Source organism: Rhinoraja longicauda, chromosome 5 (assembly GCF_053455715.1).
Source record: "Rhinoraja longicauda isolate Sanriku21f chromosome 5, sRhiLon1.1, whole genome shotgun sequence".
In the NCBI taxonomy this organism is placed as follows: domain Eukaryota; kingdom Metazoa; phylum Chordata; class Chondrichthyes; order Rajiformes; family Arhynchobatidae; genus Rhinoraja; species Rhinoraja longicauda.
In genome coordinates this window covers 44,026,382-44,044,766 of record NC_135957.1, presented here as the reverse complement: position 1 = coordinate 44,044,766, position 18,385 = coordinate 44,026,382, and the positions used below count along the sequence as shown (strand labels likewise).

General features: G+C 38.1%; 1 protein-coding gene across 7 annotated transcripts in view; it reads left to right on the top strand.

Annotated features, from left to right (window-relative positions):
- asxl2 (ASXL transcriptional regulator 2) overlaps positions 1–18,385 on the top strand; it is a 151,593-nt gene that overhangs the window by 64,688 nt on the left and 68,520 nt on the right. For 5 of the 7 annotated variants that reach the window (XM_078399392.1, XM_078399391.1, XM_078399388.1 and 2 more), the window contains one exon: positions 17,075–17,183. The exons of 1 other annotated variant lie outside the window; for it this stretch is intronic. In XM_078399392.1, the coding sequence (XP_078255518.1) occupies positions 17,075–17,183 (109 nt within the window). Of the gene's footprint in view, positions 1–1,244; positions 1,320–17,074; positions 17,184–18,385 lie in introns of those variants that run through there. One more of the 7 variants, XM_078399397.1, reaches the window with a different exon arrangement.

Below are 18,385 nucleotides of genomic sequence, written 5' to 3'. Positions count from 1 at the left end.
ACTAATGTGTACTAGATGCTATCATATAATGTCATACTTGTAAACATCGTATTCTAACTGAGGCCTTAATATTGGGCAGGGAAAACAAAATTGGAAGTTAGAAAAATAAGTAATGAACACATTAGAAACCCAAAAGGCAATAATGCAGTCCCTTTAAAAGTAGGTCAATATGGCACTGTGTTTTTCTGCTCAACATTTGAGCTTAAAAGGAAGTTTTGGCTTTGTTATTGTCTTTACTTCATTCAGACTATTTTGGGAAATGCACTTGCCATTGCAATTAATAAACATACCTAATTATTTGGATTATGGTTTGTATTTTCAAGTGAAGTGTTACCCACACGACTCTTTCTTGAGCTTGTGTTCCTGGTTCTTACTGAGACTTCAATGGAGGAGAAACCTGTTGTGTTTGTCATACTTTACATTGTACCTCTGTAGGATTGGATGTATGGATTCACTGGAGAAGATAGCCATGTTTCATATTTTCTGGAACGCTCTTAACATCCTTGCTGTTTAAATGTCTAGAAAAACTTAAAAGAAAACTTAAATGAGGCCATCATCTGAGTAATCAGTTTTTCAATGCTGAATCAAAAGACACTTGGAATATGTAAATAGAAGGTGCCAGTGTTTTTCTTCCAGAAACATCGCCGAGATAATTGTTTTGCTGTTATTTAGAGAAACCCCTTTTGAATCAAATTGGGTTCTAAAGCAGTAAAAAATACTCAATGCATAATTCAGGAATTATGGGGAATAATGTAATAAATAGGATTATGTTTGTCTCTCAGCAACAGGCAATTATGTCAGTGGGCAGCAACCTTCATCATGGACTAGTTTACTTAGTATAGGGTGTGGAAGCTGTGCCGGTTGACTCAAATACATTAATGGTATTCCAATTGAATTAGATAAAGGAAACTATATTACAGGTAAAAGGACAGAATTTAATGATGCAACATTGTGAAATGTTATCAATTTAGTCAGCTTTGTCTGGTATCAGAGCAATATTTCAGGGAAACCTGATCCTTTTGCTCCTAAGGGGATTATGGCTGCACCAAAGAATGTTATGAGCTTTTCATTCAGGCTTGGTTGTGTGTGAGAGAATGAGATGTGTTCTCGTTGCCAAGAAAATGACTACTCAGCTGTGTGGATACTAGTTCTTCAAACAAGTCGACACACATCTGACTTTTAATTGTATCCACAGTAACAAAATTGTCAGTTAACACCTATTCTTTTCTTTGTGAAACATTAAACTAGTAGTTAATAACATACCAGGTTCTAAATGTTGGCCCGTGTTATCCTGTGTATTTCTAACTTGGAAATCTAAGGTAAGTTTAAAAAAAAATTACAAATATTTATCTTGCAATGGATAGGATAACAATTCTTAATGCATTTTTTTTGGCACTTCTCACATTGACCATTTCGGTCGCAGCTACATCTGAAGAGAAAAGAGTATCTCGCTGAACTGCAGCATCAGTGAAATTTCTTTGAACCATTTCCAGTGTCAGTAGGAGCCTATGAATAGTAAATACAAAATCATGTTGAAAATTAATGCTTTGTTTATTGGTTTCTGTGCATATATTTATATATTTTTATTTTTATACCGTTGGTGATGTTATTGTAATTTTCCCTAACTTAATTTAGGCTGCTTGAGCTTGGCATTTGTTGAGTTGACGAGCTTTGTTTTAGCACAGCTAATTGCTGAGCTGCCTTTCTGAACATTGGAGATAATGAAAGAACCATTTAAAAACTGACAAAATGTTGAAGTTGTGGATATTGGTGCAAGTTATTTTATATAACGTATTAAAAATCAGTTTAGAGAAGAATCAGTTTTTACAGCTTCTGATGCAACTGAGTAAGCTCACCAGGTGACTGTCTATTCCAACTTTGGGTTCATATGTGTTCTTGTAAAAATTCATCCCGCCTTAAAAATATGTGCATAAATTCTTGGTTTTGTTTTCTTATGGTTATTATCGCTAGTGGTATTGGGGGGACTTAATTTTACAAAGAACCATAAGAGTCGTGGATACTGTTTCTTCTCTTTGATTCTGTTGCTGTGGTTTGAAGGGTGCTTTGTCTGCACGGTGACTTTTAAAGAATGGCTGTTTTTTACAATACTAACAGGGTGGCTGATGTAATAGTGTGCTTGCAGCAGCTGCAAGTAATGTAGTACAATGGCTGGTTACACAGCTGCCCCGACCTCAGGATCACTCAGCAGCATTGCTTTGAACTGTTCTTGGTCATTTCCGTTGAGTTAACATGCGAGTCAAGATTGTAATGAAACAATAATACAAAAATAAAGTACAAAATAAGAGCATAAACTGCTGGAAAAAGTCAGCAGGTCTGGCAACAGCTATGTAGCAGGTATATGATCTTAGGTTAAACAACGTTTGCAAGAGATGTGCCTAGAGCTATTAAATTCACAGGGCAGCAAAGGCACAGAGAAATGGGTTGGGGTAGAATGAAAGCCAACAACAATTCTCACAGGTGTACATAGTTTGGTCTCCTCCTGAAATATGAGATGAATTGGACCAATTTCTATGCTTCATAGTTAAAGTCTTTTCAAAATTTCGATTGGCATAAGTAGACAGACAGACCTTTTCTATTTATCAGGCTATTTTTACCATCGACTGGTGTGATACTTTGTAGAACCATTTGAAGGTATCTGCTGCATGCTATGGAAAGACCCATGCTCAATAGATCATGATCAGAAAGAATTTCAGGGGGACTACACCCTCACAATCACCATCAAACACAAACTTAGTTGTGGCTCACACTTGAAATGCATAATGCCAGAGGAGGTAAAGTCAGCTCTCGTCAAACTTGAAACAAGTTTGAAACAGTTGCTGCTCCTCCACCCCTTTTCTGAGTCTGAGCAACTCGCCTCCATTGATTAAGAAGCCAATTTCCCTTCAATGTCCCCACCCACACATCCATGGGGACAACCAGTGACTCTTGTCAAGGACTATTTCAACCCTATCCCTTTCTTGAAGAGGTTTTTTCCTCCTCCTCCCATGAAGATCCAGTTGGGCCCTAGTTACTCAACTTTCGCTGCCTCCGAAACAAAACTTGACCTATTCACCATTTCCTTCCATTCCCTCCTAAATGCCCGGAACCTAACTCAGTCCCCCACTCTATTCCTATCCAACTTCTTTCTGTTCTCATCTCTCTATGGCACGGGTTCCCAACCTTTTTTGTCCTGTTTACTCCTGGCAACTTTTCGAAAGTAAATTTGGTCCCACCCTGTTTTGTTCAGTAATTTGAGTTTACACTTTTACCATAATAAAGCAACCGACAAAGGGGAAATTTTAAAAATACTGTTTTTAACATTATTATTTTGTTCAAATTTACCCCCTGGGGGTAAATCCACCCCAGGTTGGGAACCCTTGCTCTATGGGTTCTTCGTCCTCACTGTGAAGAAACGGTGGCACAGCTGGTGGAGCTACAGCTTCACAGCGCCAAAGATCCGGATTTGATCCTGACCTCGGAGGCTGCCTGTGTGGTGTTTGCAAGGTCTCCCTCTGACCATATGGGTTTCCTCATACATCACAAAGACATGTGGGCTTGTAAGTTAATTGGCCTCTGTAAATTGCCCTGAAGTGCAGGTAGTTGATAGTTGGCATACACTCGGTGGACTGAAGTGCCTGTTTCCATGCTGCACCTCTCAACTCTGTAAACAGATGGCCATTTTATTCTGAACCATGCACCTCTTCACCATCCTCTATTACACATTCCTTCTCAATCTGACTTCTGTTGTTATACCAGCTTCCAGATTTCTCCACTTGCCTGCCAGAAGATGTGCAGCAGCATGGGATATTTGCTAGTTGACGGGAACAAAAGTAGAAAAATGCATAAATATGAGATAGAAATAAATTTAAGAGAATGATTAACTTTTTTTTTCATAATTTACCTCTGTCCATAACAATGTTATAGCCATATAGGTTTAATACCTTAATATTTGAATGTCAAAACCACTTTTTGTAGAATGTATGAGTTGAGAAGGCAGTGCTGAAGAGATAATAAAAATGAATTAATTAAGTCTTACAAAAGTTGAAAAAGATGAAAAATTCAGATTAGAAATAAGTTATTCCGAATAACAAATTACTAATTTCATGCAAGGAATTTCAGTTTGTAAATTTGTAATGCCATTTTTGTAGTTCCATTTTTCTTCCTTCTAATTTGCTGCATTAACAATGCATATGTATTGTTGTCATCTGCCCAAATGTACACAAGGGGGTGGGGAGAGGGGTGGGGCGTCTTATGCTGGAGTTAGCTGAAATTGAAAAATTCAATGTTCATACCATTAGGCTGTTGGTATCATGCGGCATATGAGGTGCTGTTCTTCTAGTTTGTGTTTGGCCTTACAGTGGCATCGGAGAAGGTTGAGGACAGATGGGAAGGAGAGTTGAAATGGCTTGCAGCTGGAAGCTGAAGATGGACATTGCGAACAGAGCAGAGTTTCTCTGCAAAACTGTTACCTCGTCCAGGCCAATGTAGAGGAGGCCACATCATGAGACATCGACCAGGTTGTTGGAGTGCAGATGAATCTCTACCTCACCTGGAAAAGCTATTTAGCCCCCTGGGTGGTGGTGAAAATGGGGTGTAGGGACAAATGTTGCACCTTCTATGATTGCAGTAGAAAGTACCAGGAAAACAGGAGAGGTGGGTGGAAAGGAGTGAGCAAACCTGGGATTCACGGAGGGAGTGGTCCTTGTGGAAACCCGAATGGGAAAGATGTGGCTGGTGTTAGGATCCCCTTGGAGCTGGCGGAGAAGGCAAAGCTGGATGCAGAGGCTGGTGGGGTTAAAGGTGAAGACGAAGGAAATCCGCATCTATTCTCTCTGGAAAGGAAGGATCAGAGCAGACATGTGGGAAATGGAGGAAATGCATGTTTTGTTTCTTGGGCTGGAGTGATGTTTGGCCATGTCATGCTGTTAAAAACATCTTAATTTTTCCAACCCTAACTCTATGACTAAGAGGTACATCAAATCCTGTCATTACGTGTGTTGGAAGGAACCGCAGTTTCTGGTTTACACTGAAGATAGACACAGAATGTTGGAATAACTAAGCGGGCCAGGCAGCATCTCTGGTGAGGAATTGGTGACGTTTCGGGTCGAGACCCTTCTTCAGACTCATTTAATTATCATTACATGGCAATTCTAATGGTATCAGCAAGAACTGATACAGCACACTCTTTGGGGAACAGGCAGTCTCTGACGTGATCCGTATCCAGAAATAATTTTACTGATTATGTAGCATAAGTTTTAATATAATGATTAGCGCTACATATACATTTATAACATTAAAAAATCAGATAGTAACTTTCATTTTTAACGTGCTATTTAAATACAAACTACAGGGGTTAATTATAAATGATTTATAAACACATAAAGAGGAGATGAAGGTCGACATTGGATGCCTTATTTTTATTAATATATATTACTCCAATTATGTGCAAATCCATTTATTTTTGTGGGACCTGATCTAATTTTCCTTTTATTGCCTCCTCTCCCTCCCCCTTTGGCATTTGAATTTATTTTTGTATTTAATATCAGAAATAATGAATTAGATATTTAAGACAAAATACAGGCCTCTGTATCAGGAACATGTCATTGTTGTGCACATTTTACCATACCTCGTCAATCATATAAATGAAAGGGAGAAAACTTGAAAGCATTCACAGCACTGTTGGCTTTGAAGAACATGGCCATTAGTTTAATTATTTTGATGTGCATTGAAGTGTGTGGCTGCTCTGTTTGGCTTTTGGTACATTGTGATGTTCATTAGTTTGTGGCTCTAAATGTTGCTGTCAAGTCACTGCATGCCCAGCATGGAGTGGCAAGTCTCTCAAACTTCACTTTTTTTTCCTGGAACACACTTGTTTTGTATCTCTTGCTGTGTGCTACAGGCCTCTCAACAGGCTGTGAGTTTGAATTTTTGTTTATGCTGATAACAATGGTTGATTATTTTTAGCAGCAATATATGTATGTATATTTATGTACATCTTTATACTATGTTGAGCAATCTTTGTATGAAATGTACCATGTTATTAGAAATCATTGTGAAAATCCTTGCCGTAGACTTGATAGCTGGTGGAAATGTGTACTGCAATAAGGAAACTGCAGCTCGGATTTGGTTTGTTTTTTGACGAAAGGCCATCCTCACTCAGAAAAATTGTTTATATTGTGAATGACAGTGATGTATTTAAAATTTTCTTTAATTTCTCTACTGACCTGCACAAAATGTATGCATCCATCAGTGCTGTCGATAAGTTAGCAAAAAAGAACAGTGGAAATTTGGTTTTCTTCCCTCTATCAGAATAAGTTTAGATAGTTCTTCCATCAAGTTGACTTTCCTTAGACAATAAATTGGAATGAGAAGTGTTTAACTTGAATCTCCATGGACATTTGGACTTGACAGTTAATACTTCTGGTAGAGAAGGTGTCCTGTTGAAGTTTCAGCCAAAAAAAGTTATATTTTGGAAATGTGACATAATTGTGAAGAACATTAATTAGTGTCTTAATTCACCATTTCAAGTATTGAATTAGTTAAATTGCATATTGTGTTCTTGTACAAAACAAATTGTTAATTTATGTTACATTTTCATCTGTCTTGTTTGGGGATGGGTAGCTGTGAATGAGATGGAAAAATCATAATCTCTGCTGTGGTTAGTGCAGCCACTTTGGAATGTGTGTAGCTCTGTTACATATTTTTACATAGAACAAGGATTGAGACACAAAAATCATAGAATCTCACATTAACTGTCAGCAGCCTAAATCTTCGGTTGAAATGTTCAGTGTAGGGCATGGTTTATATTATTTAAGATTATTTTTTAATATCTCTGACTGCATGAAGTCCAGTGGGGCTACACAAACTTCCATTCATTTTCCAACACTAATGCCAGGAAATCTATCCACGAAGCTGCATTGGTTTGGGGTTTTTGTGTATGCAGCGAGGCTTTCCATGTAAAGGGAAAGAAAAAACGTTTTAAAATTTAGTAATTTTGGCTTAAGACCATTTTATTGATAATGTTTTTCTGGTATTGTGCTTTCATTTTAATTTACTATTTTTGTCAACTGTTTACTTTTTTAATGGTTGTAGAATTGTAGTGATTATCAAGGCCTCACCTGTTTAATGGCAGGTAACTGTTCACCAGTGAGCTCTGGTGGCTTGTGTCTCAGCTCAAGATCCAGTACATTATGTTTAACAATGACACTTGACCCTTCAGGCTTTGGCCACTTTGGATTCTGTACCTTACTCCTCAACATTCTGAACTTCAATCTTTTTTTATGGAAGACAGCAATTTTTGTCCTGACAGGGCCTGAGGCAAACCCCTCTCTTTGTAATGCTGTCCTTGACTTTTTCCAGGTTTTACTTTTATATTATAGTGTTTCCTGTTCCCTGCTCTCATGGATTGAAGCAAGGTGAAGATATTAATCTTGAATTTAATTATGTTTAATTTTTTTGTGGGAATCAAACTTCTTGCACTGTTTGAATGAGATGTTAACTAAAATCTCTCTGGAATACAGGACTCTGATTGTAATGTTATGATCACTTGAATAAGACTTCTCACCTTTGGGAAAAATTTAACTATCTATTTCTTTCAAATTTGTAAATATTTGATTAAATAATTCAGCAAAATCACTAAAAAGGAATACAAATCTAGTTTCTGTAATCTTACTTTAATCCTAGGTGCCCTATTGACCATGTATTGCTGTAATAATTTCAAAGTTAATGCAATTATTCTCGGTGCAAGACCCTAAACTGTACACCAAAATCCAGATGTGATGACACCAAAGCCTACTAGAGTTGTCGCCAAACATTCTCCTCATTATATTCCAGCTCTGGAGATAGGAAGCACAGCATTCGTTCCTGATTATGTAGGGTATTTTGATGACATGTGTATGCAGGACCTTGAATCATGCTGCATCATAACTATTCCCAATTCACCATTTACATTTTACAATTTTTTTACAATTTTACGTCTCATGTTGATTATGTGGATCCAAAAAAACGATCATAAACATACCGAAACAAAATTGACTATTTTCCTGATTTTGGGTGTGCTGCTTTTTCTCATGAGCAAGCATTTTTGCTATTGCGGTGGCATACGTGTTAATAGAAGTATCTTTAACAAAAGGTAATCTTTGAAAAAGTAGGAACTATGAATATGATTTGAAATTAATGAACTAAACATGGAATTCAGAATATGCCTAATGTGCTATTCATATATAACATATATATAAGAATATAATGTGCTATTCATATATAACTTCATTGGGATTAAAAGGCCACGGTCAAAGAGGGAGGAAGAATAAATGTTAAAATGGCAGACATCAGGATGAAACTGAATGGAGGAACTGTTCTTTATTGTTCAATGATTTTCATTTCGACTCCTTGGATGTCAAGGGCAGAGAGTTCAATTTGGAAGTGTGGTGAAGGATTCAGATTGATTAGTAGGACTAGATGTTACAATCCCTAAGGTTTGCACTACAATTGACTGGTGTTGTTCTTGGGGGTGACCACTAGGTAATGTTGCTACCATTCAGACACATCTTCAGTTGTGTACTTCAACGTCACTGGGTGTTTCGGTCTTTTATCACAAGACACCCTCAGTCGAGGCAAGCCCACCGCAGGTTGATCAGACCTGGGTGTGTGTCTTATGGTTAGCCTCTAGATGGTCACGTGGCAGCCCAGACAGTATCTTTTCTTTTCAGCCACAGCCAGTGACTGCTCCGTTCGGCGGCATTTGCAAGTTCTTTGTTAATGAATAAATGTTAAAATGACAGACATCAGGATGAAACTGAATGGAGGAACTGTTCTTTATTGTTCAATGATTTTCATTTCGACTCCTTGGATGTCAAGGGCAGAAAGTTCAATTTGGAAGTGTGGTGAAGGATTAACTAGACACAAGAAGGATACTGTTTGTATGGAGGTCAGATTGCTGAAGATTTCTGCGTAAACACTACAGACTGTTCGTGAATTTAAACATGTAAATTTGCGATTGTGTGAGTAAAATTAATCCAAAGTTAATATTGGCAAAAGTCTTGCTGGTCATTTCTGTAACCTGAAAACTAATCATTGTGTTGCTGATGTATGAGTGGATTTTAATTTCCCTCGGTGGTGGGGATTGGGAAGGATTATGACAGCATGTGGAAAATCAAGGGCAGCACATCATCGTGCAGCTTTCTAACCCAGCCACAGTAATAACAAACAAATTCTACTTTACAAATGCTGATAAAAACATTTTATTTTAATCATTTATAATAAAATATTGTAGGATATGCTACGTGCTCGATAATCAGAGAGTCTTAAACTTTCTGATGAAGTTATATCAAAAGCAAAGAAAACTGTGACTTTGAAAGAAGATGTTAAGAATATGGTTCACATCGCCTTTGTGTGTACATGATCTAACATCTCACACATATGAACAGTAATTTTGCAAAGGGTAACGTATGCCCTATTTAGTGTATTGATTTGTAACATTATTCCAGGAAACAAAATAGCAGATGTGTTTTCACTCATGCCGGTGAGTATGAGGATGGAATAAAATAGGCAACTTCCTTTGGTACTGAATAATACCTCAGCCAAGCAAACATAAAGAATGTGTTTCAAAACTATTCCCATGTTGCAAAGTAGCAGTTTAACCAAATCCTTTCCATCCTCAAATAATATTCCAGCATTTATTTCTAATTGATCATTGGATATGAGAAATAATTCAGCCTAATTCATTTTGATGAGTGGATGTAGAAAGGCTGATTCCTTTTGTGAAGGAGTCCAAAATTCAGGATTGTGAATTAAAAACATATTCCCATAATTGGAATTGGGAATTCACTGAAGATTCCTTAGTCAGAAATGGCAGAGAATGTGGAAAGTGCTGTCAAATTGGACGGTTGAGGTAAGTTGCATTTTGGTGTTTAAAATGTGCAAGAGGAGAGGGAATGTTAATTGGGAGAGATGAAGTAAGGTGATTAGACATAACATACACAGTAGGGATCAAATGGACATCAGATAGTTAAGGAGTTTGTTCAGGAGTTCAGCAGTTCCTAAAAGACTGTTGAAGAGCGAGTTCCAGGATTCAGAAGCATTAAAGATAAGAAGTTATGCATACTGGCACTTCCACTCGGCTAGATCCCAAATCCATGCAATCTCACAATAAAGTTCAGCCCAATAATTTGACTTTATTAGAGGAGAGCGAAATGAATAGAAATATTCACCAGTGACTGATTAAGAATTTGTAATATAAATTTCCTTTGAGCAGTCCATAACATGTTTCTTTCCAGTTCACCAGATGTCTGCTTGGTGTAATAGCCTAACAATGATTTTAAAAAAATAAATCTTGATTTGAATGGCAGGTAGACACAAAATGCTGGAGTAACTCAGAGGGACCCTTCTTCAGTCTGAAGAAGGGTCCCGCTGAGTTACTTCAGTCTTCAGTCACTTCTTCAGTCTGAAGAAGGGTCTCAACCCGAAACGTCACCCATTCCTTCTCTCCAGAAATGCTGCCTGTCCCGCTGAGTTACTCCAGCATTTTGTGTCTACCTTCGATTTAAACCATCTGCAGTTCTTTCCTACACATATTGATTTGAATGCCTATGATTTAATTGGATGAATAAAAGTGGAAGCATTCACACTCAATTTTACACATATGATAAGGATTGATAGAAACAGTACCATTTCTTTGAATTATTGGGACCACTTCACACTTGGGTTGATCCATTCACCCGACTCTGATGTGCTTCTCCCTTCAAGACCATCTGTCTGCCAGAGATGCATCATGATTATCCTTGCCACATGGAAGGCTGCCATTTGATCAATCAAATATCAAAGATACATGTCCACCACACTGATTTCCCTCTAACCTTTTCTCTCACCAAGCTCACTACAATTATACCAGCAGAAGTGGAAATGAAATAAGAAAGGAGAGCATGGTGGTGACCAAATTAAGAAGGACAGCCAGAGGGTGAATTGGCTGGTAAATAAATGAGAGGATTCTGCTGTTGAAATGAATAGCTACTTAAAAGGACATTTAATACCTATAATTAAATAAGGAACTGGAGACAATTATACAATGGAAGAAGCCAGTTAATAATGCTGGCCCCAATAACATATACATGCTGAAAAGTCAGGACTGGGATTAAATGCAGTTGGATTTAATCGTGTTTTGCAAAAAGAGAGGGAATTATTGGTGGAAGTGGAATTACAGTATTGCTTAGGAAAACGAGACGCAGTTGTCAATAAGACAGAATGGAAGCCATGTGGTTGGAAATAATAAATATTGCCAGATCAATCGCACTCATTACGAGTCCGCAATCCGCCTGACATATTTGGAAAACCTTAAACAAAAAATTACAACCATCAGAAGATTTTAAGCCCAATTTATGAGACAGAACATGAAGTTAAAGGGATTAGGACATGTTCTTGTGATCTCTGCAGGAGTCTTTTCCTGCACAATATGTAAAAAGCTTGCTGGTGAATCTATTGAATAGGGCGATAAATCAAACAGAAAAGTGAATAAAGGTAGGACAATTGGTAGCTATTACCAATTTTAAGATATGGGAAATATCTGAGAGAAATATGGATGGCAGGGAAAGTGCCCTTGAGTTATGTAGGTAACAGCTAAAGGAATTGCAAAGCTGAATATGAAAAGATGGGGATTGGTTTATTATTGTCCAGTGTACTGAGATATAGTGAAAAACTTTGCATGCTATCCAGTCAAATCATACTATACAAGTGCACAATCAAGCCATTACACAAGGACAGCAAGTAATGCAAAGAGAAAAGTGCTTGAGGGAGAGAATATAATGTTGGAGTAATACAGTTACAGAGAGAGTGCAGATAGAAATATGTGTAAGGACTGCAATGAGGTATCTGGACTGAAGCCTCAGCTTATGAGAGGGCCATTCATTTGTCTGATAACAGCGGGGAAGAAGCTGTTACTGAACCTGGTTGAACTTTTGTATCTTGTGCCCGATGGGGGAAAGAAGAGAGAATGACCAGGATGCAAATTGTCCTTTGTTATGTTGGCTGCTGTCCCAAGGCAGCATGAAATGCAGCTGAATTGATTTGGTTGGGGAGAGGCGAGGTGGGGATGGGAGCAGAGACTACTTTGTGTAATGGTCTGGGCTGTGTCCACAGCTCTCTGCAATTTTTCTTGCGGTCTTGGGCCAAGCTATGATGCATCCTGAAATTATACTTTGGAGATGAGTTTGGCTGGGTCCATGATGTTGATGGCTGAACTATTGCCAATAAATATGCGTCTGACGTAGGTATCCTATGTGCAGCAATGTGTCAAGAGGCAGAAAGATGGGGTCTGCTGTTGAGTTGATGGGTGAGTTTGGGCAAAAAATTAAAAGGTAATAAAGGAAAAGGGAAATAAGAATATGAAGGAACAAAGACACAAAGCTTTAAACCTAAAATTTGGACAAGTATTTCATCGTCAGGATGGAAACAGGGCAGTTGGGTGGACAATATACAATACAGCTTCCATTGTGCAGCAGAAATAACAAATAATTACAACAGCAATTATTTTGACGTATGCACATGGGAGCAGTTGATGGAATTAGAAATCATGTCGAAAAATGTAAAATAAAAGGATAAATATTGAATTATTCATCCTTAAAAAGATGAAACTGTTCCAGGTTCATTCTTTTGTAAAGACATGAGACTGCAGATGCTGGAATCTTGAACAAAAAGCAAGACATGAATCATTTGGGGAGAGAATGGAAAGGCAGAGTTTCTGGTCAGGATTCTGAAGAACGGTCCTGACCTGAAATGTCACCTGTCCAATCCCTCCACAGAATTGCTCCAGCACTTTGTTTTCGATTCACCTATGCTTTTTAAAAGAACCTGATCAATTAATTATAAACCTACTCAAACGATTGTAGAGGGAATCTGAGACAAACTTAATTTGTTTGAAATGCCAAAGGACTGGCAGATCACAAACTGAACATTTAAATTTGAAAAGGTAGCTAGCACATATCGAGGCTGCCACAGATTAGTCGACTTAATGACAATCATGGGAAAATAATTAATGTATTAAATTCCTATGAAAGAAGAAATTTAAAAAAACATGTAAGTGCTTATAGTTTAATAATAATTTTTTGGTGTTGTAACAGAAGAAATAGACAAGGGTGTTATTGCACTCACTTTTATTTGTTCAACAACGCCGTATAGTTTACTGAACCATGTTATAGCACTTGTGGAGTTGAGGCAAGTCATAAATACGGCTGTCTTTGTGATAACAAGGATAAAGGTGGAATAAATGGTTCCATTTGCATTGCTGCAAGACCTCTATTGTTTACTATTTATGATAACAATTTCGTCAGTGGTTACAAAAATGCAATTTCTAAATTTGCAATGACACAAAATTGAGAGCAGAAAATGGGGTATTTCTCAGTGATGACGATGACTGTCACATATATTGCTAGAAGACATTAATAAAGCAGCAGAATGGGCTACCTGGTAAATGAAACCGCCAAGTACTGCATATTTTTCAATAAAATGCAGAGATAATGCATCATTTTGGAATTGACCTGTCCTGGGCCCAGCACTTAGATGCAATCGTGAAGAGAGCTCAACAGTGCATCGATTTAAAAGTTTTTTAAAATTTGGTACATCTCCAAATACTCTAATGAACTTTTACGGATATACTGTAGAAAGTATCCTGACTAGTTACATTATGGCCTGGTACGACTATTCCAGCACACAGAAGCACAGGAGGCTGCAGAGAGTGGTGGACACAGCTGTCCATCATAGGCACAGACCTCCCCACCATCAAAAGCATCCACATGAGGTGCTGCCTCAAGAAGGCAGTACGTATTATCAAAGATCGCCAGCATCGGGGCCATGCCTTCTTGTCACTGTAACATTTGGCAGGAGATACAGGTCTATTATCCCACACCACCGGCTTCAGCAACAGCTACTTTCCTGCAATTATCAGGTTCTTGCACCAACCTGCACAATCTTAACCCTTCTTCGACAATGGAATGCTGTGACCCACCTTTTGCAAGACTATGGACATTAAAAAATATATATATATTTGCACTCGTCTTTTTTTTTGTGCGCTCTTGTTTCTCTTAAAGTTTAATGTGTAATTTATGCATAATTCGTATATGATTTATTAATGATTGAATCTATGTTCCTGTGACACTGCTGCAAGCATGATTTTTCATTGTACCTATACCTCAATGTACTCATGCAAACTCGAGTGTCTCAACAAGCAGACGAAGGAGAGTCATAAGTGATATGGAAAGACTAGAGGGGCATATACATTAGCATGTACTCATTGGGCTGAATGGCTTGTGTTTCCTTTTAAGAAGCTATATAGATGTAAATAATCTATAACTGTATCAATTAAAGCACCATCCCTGCAAGCAGTATGTAGGAAATGATATGTTGAAATTCAGTTGATGTGACTGTCCGTAAAGGAAAAGATGGTTGAAAAGAGGCAGACTTAAAAGTGGAGGGGAAAATCAGATAAAAGTAGAGAATGCAGGAGGTAAAATCCGGGTTGCCAACAACTGACATCAAAAGATAATGTTTTGGGTGTAACCCTTTGCGTAAAATATGAAAGCATCAAGCAATTTATCTGCTGATTCTTCCTCTCTGCACAAAAAGAGAATGGAAAGAATTTGACTGCAGCTTGTGCCAACATGACTAATTTCATTCCATTTTTAAGGTCAACCTATGAAAATCAACAAAGCCGAGGAACTGCTGAAAAGCAAAAGCAAACACGCCCAACAGGATGTAGTACTTAACTGTGAACAAAAGTTCACTCCTTGTTGATTCAGAAACTCACGGCCTCCCGTAGTCTAACTAGTTGCATTTAAGACGTAAAACAAAACTTGGTGGTATACTTTGCATAGGTCGCATCGGTGGAGAGAGAAATAGAGCTAATGTTTCTGGCTGAAGATCTTTAATCAGGACAGCCATGTTTTTTTGTCTTATTTCAAATTTGTATCATCTGTCATTTTGTGTGTGGTTATATATGCTCAGATACTATGGAGGCTTCAATACATTTACTGATCAGGAAAACACAATGTCTCCAAAAAAATGAAACAAAGAAAAAAAAAAGGTGGCTATTGGAACTGAAATAGAAAATTCTGCAAATATACAGGATTTTCATGAGTGTGTGAAAATAGCAACATTGTTCATCGTCCTGTAAACATATCATTGCAAATGTAAGAAATTTGTTGAACTCTTCAACAGTAATAAATCAAACAAAAGGGAGAGGCGGAGTTAGCTAAGTTGACTCCTGCCGGAACACTTTTTGTATCGATAAGCTCCTTCTCATTCTGGTCGCCACCCAGAAAATATTCAAATATTGTCCTGAATCGTATGTGAGAATTTTAATGTTAAAAAAATGACACAGAGATACAAGTCATAAACAAATATCAAGCCATTGAAGATATTAGGAAGTATTGGCAAAGCTTGATCAAGAAGGTGAGTTTTTTTTGAATAGTTGCTTCCTATCTTTGTACAGCACTTTCAACGTCACAATATATCCCATGTTGTTTCACAGGATTGTTATATAGGAAGGCTTAAAATGGCAGTGAGAATGGAGTCAGAGAAGTCTGAAGAATTAAGAATTCCAGTATGAAGTTTGTAAGCTTTGGGTGGTGAGAGTAGTTAGCACACATCAAAAGCTTTTCACTGAACATCCAAGAACCCAAACACTTTCCAGGTGAGGCAGAGGTTCACCTGCACCTCCTCCAACCTCATCTATTGTATCCGCTGTTCCAGGTGTCAACTTCTCTACATCGGCGAGACCAAGCGCAGGCTCGGCGATCGTTTCGCTCAACACCTTCGATCAGTCTGCCTTAACCAACCTGATCTCCCGGTGGCTCAGCATTTCAACTCCCTCTCCCACTCCCAGTCTGACCTTTCTGTCCTGGGCCTCCTCCATTGTCATAGTGAGGCCCAGCGCAAATTGGAGGAACAGCATCTCATATTTCGCTTGGGCAGTTTACACCCCAGTGGTATGAACATTGACTTCTCTAACTTCAGATAGTTCCTCTGTCCCTCTCTTTCCCCTCTCCTTCTCAGTTCTCCCACTAGTCTTCCTGTCTCCCACTACATCCTATCTTTGTCCCGCCCCCTCCCCTGACATTAGTCTGAAGAAGGGTTTCGACCCGAAACGTCACCCATTCCGTCTCTCCCGAGATGCTGCCTGACCCGCTGAGTTACTCCAGCATTTTGTGTCTACCTTCGATTTAAACCAGCATCTGCAGTTTTTTTTTTCCTACACATCCTTTCACTGAAGTTGGTACATATGAAAATAAACTAAACTAAACTTGAGCGGTGGTAGAGATAAGGCTATAAAAGAGTTCCAAGAGAAGAAAAATCATTGTAAATTGGAGACAATAGCAATGGTGGGAGGATGACTAGGAAAAGGTGAGTCAGCTAGTGACTGAGGCAAGGATGATGGTTTCAGCAGTATACTGGGGTCCACTACCAGGATACCTGTATTGGTGTCCAGTATTTCCAACAGGAAACATTTAAATTGTATAACAACCAAACATTCTTCCAGAGATGTTAACAGCTGCATTGCGAATGCTGAAGATTAACTCATTAACAAGTCTTGCATGCAAAACTTGGGTCTTTGCTATATTTAGTTTACAAAGGAGTTAGTGTGATTAAATTATATCAGCCAATGTGTATAACCCAAGGACTATTACTCTTTTCAGTGGAAAATTTATGGCAGTTTGTTACTGAAATCTTTGCAAGTTATGTTGTGTTTAATATATTAGTCATTTTGACATAGGATTGCTACATTCTTCCCTTCTGCTGAAATTAGAAAAGACTGGGAAAGAGCATCAAACAGTCCCCAAACCTCTGAAGAAGAAATTTCACAGGTTGCACCCTTGAAGGCAAAGTACATTTCTAACTCAACTGTGATTATTCAGAAAATCTTACCATAGTCATGAAATATAGTCAAATTCTGGCAAAAGAACAAGGCATTAAATAACCCTGTCGAACTTTTCGTTAATACACTTCAAAGTATTTTTAATCCTAAAATCTTGGCTAACGAACGTTCCATGTATCTTAGTCATGCACTGATTGATGTTTGTATTTTTTCTAGTGGCACCTCTCCATTGGCTTGCTTGAATGCTATGCTTCACACTAATTCTAGGGGAGAAGAGGGTATTTTCTATAAAGTACCTGGTCGTATGGGAGTTTACACATTAAAGGTGAGCTGCTATCTTTGAAACATCATTTTTTTTCTTTGGAGGGGAAAACATTGTTTTTTAATCTGCTGTAATTCCAGGTATTACTAACTTGTGTTATATTGCATTTACTGTTGAACATGCCAATGCACAGTAATGCAGAGTAGTGAAGCACTTTGGCATTGAGCAGTCCACAAGCACCTTTACATTGCATCTCAGATCTGATGAAGTATGACTGATACAGAGTAATATAAGAAGCAACTTTCTCATCAGTGCTAATTTTTCCATTTCTTGCAACCCCTTTGTCCCTGAAAAATTGTTTTGGAATATATGTTTGGGGCTTGTACCTACCATGAACAGTTTAGTTTAGACCACTTTAGCCCAGTAGCTTGGAAAGATGATATGGGGGGAGGGGGGGGGGGATCTCATTGAAACTTACTGAATAATGAAAAGTCTAAATAGAGTGGATGTGGAGAGGATGTTTCAACTAGTGGGAGAGTGTAGGACCAGAGGGTACAGTCTCCGAATAAAGGGACGTATGTATAGAAAGGAGCTGAGGAGGAATTTCTTTAGGCAGAGGGTGGAATATCTGTGGATTTCATTGCCATAGATGGCCATGGAAGCCGAGTCTTTGGATATTTTGGAGGCGGAGGTTCTAGATTAGTGACTGTGTCAAAGGTTACGGTAATAATGCAGGAGAATAGGGTTGAGAGGAAAAGATAGATCAGCCATGATTGAATGGTGGTGCAGACCCGATGGGCCAAATTGGCGAATTCTGCTCTTTCTTATGAACATGAACTGGGTTGAGACATCTCTCACAGGGTTCACAACATGAAACAAAAAATTTCATGGCTGTAAATGCTTAAATATGATCTTGATTGTCTGAGTTAATGACATGAATACTAACCAACAGTATTGTTTTAAGATTCCCATTTTTTATTATTTTGGCTAATTCCAACTTTGTCAAGTGTAACAGACTATTCAGCTAAAACTGCAGTATGATTTGCAGACTTGATTTATATTTTGTCTGTCCCAAGGCAGCTAAGTTGCAGATGATTCAGGAATGGAAAAAACCTGTTATTGCTTAAAGTGCTTGATGTTTGATTGATGAGGGGTATTCAAACATCTAAAAACCTGAACAATTTAAAATGACTGTTTCGATGAATATTAGCGACACTGCTAATACTAAAACAATCAGTTTCTTTAAAGTGGCATTAAAAATTTGC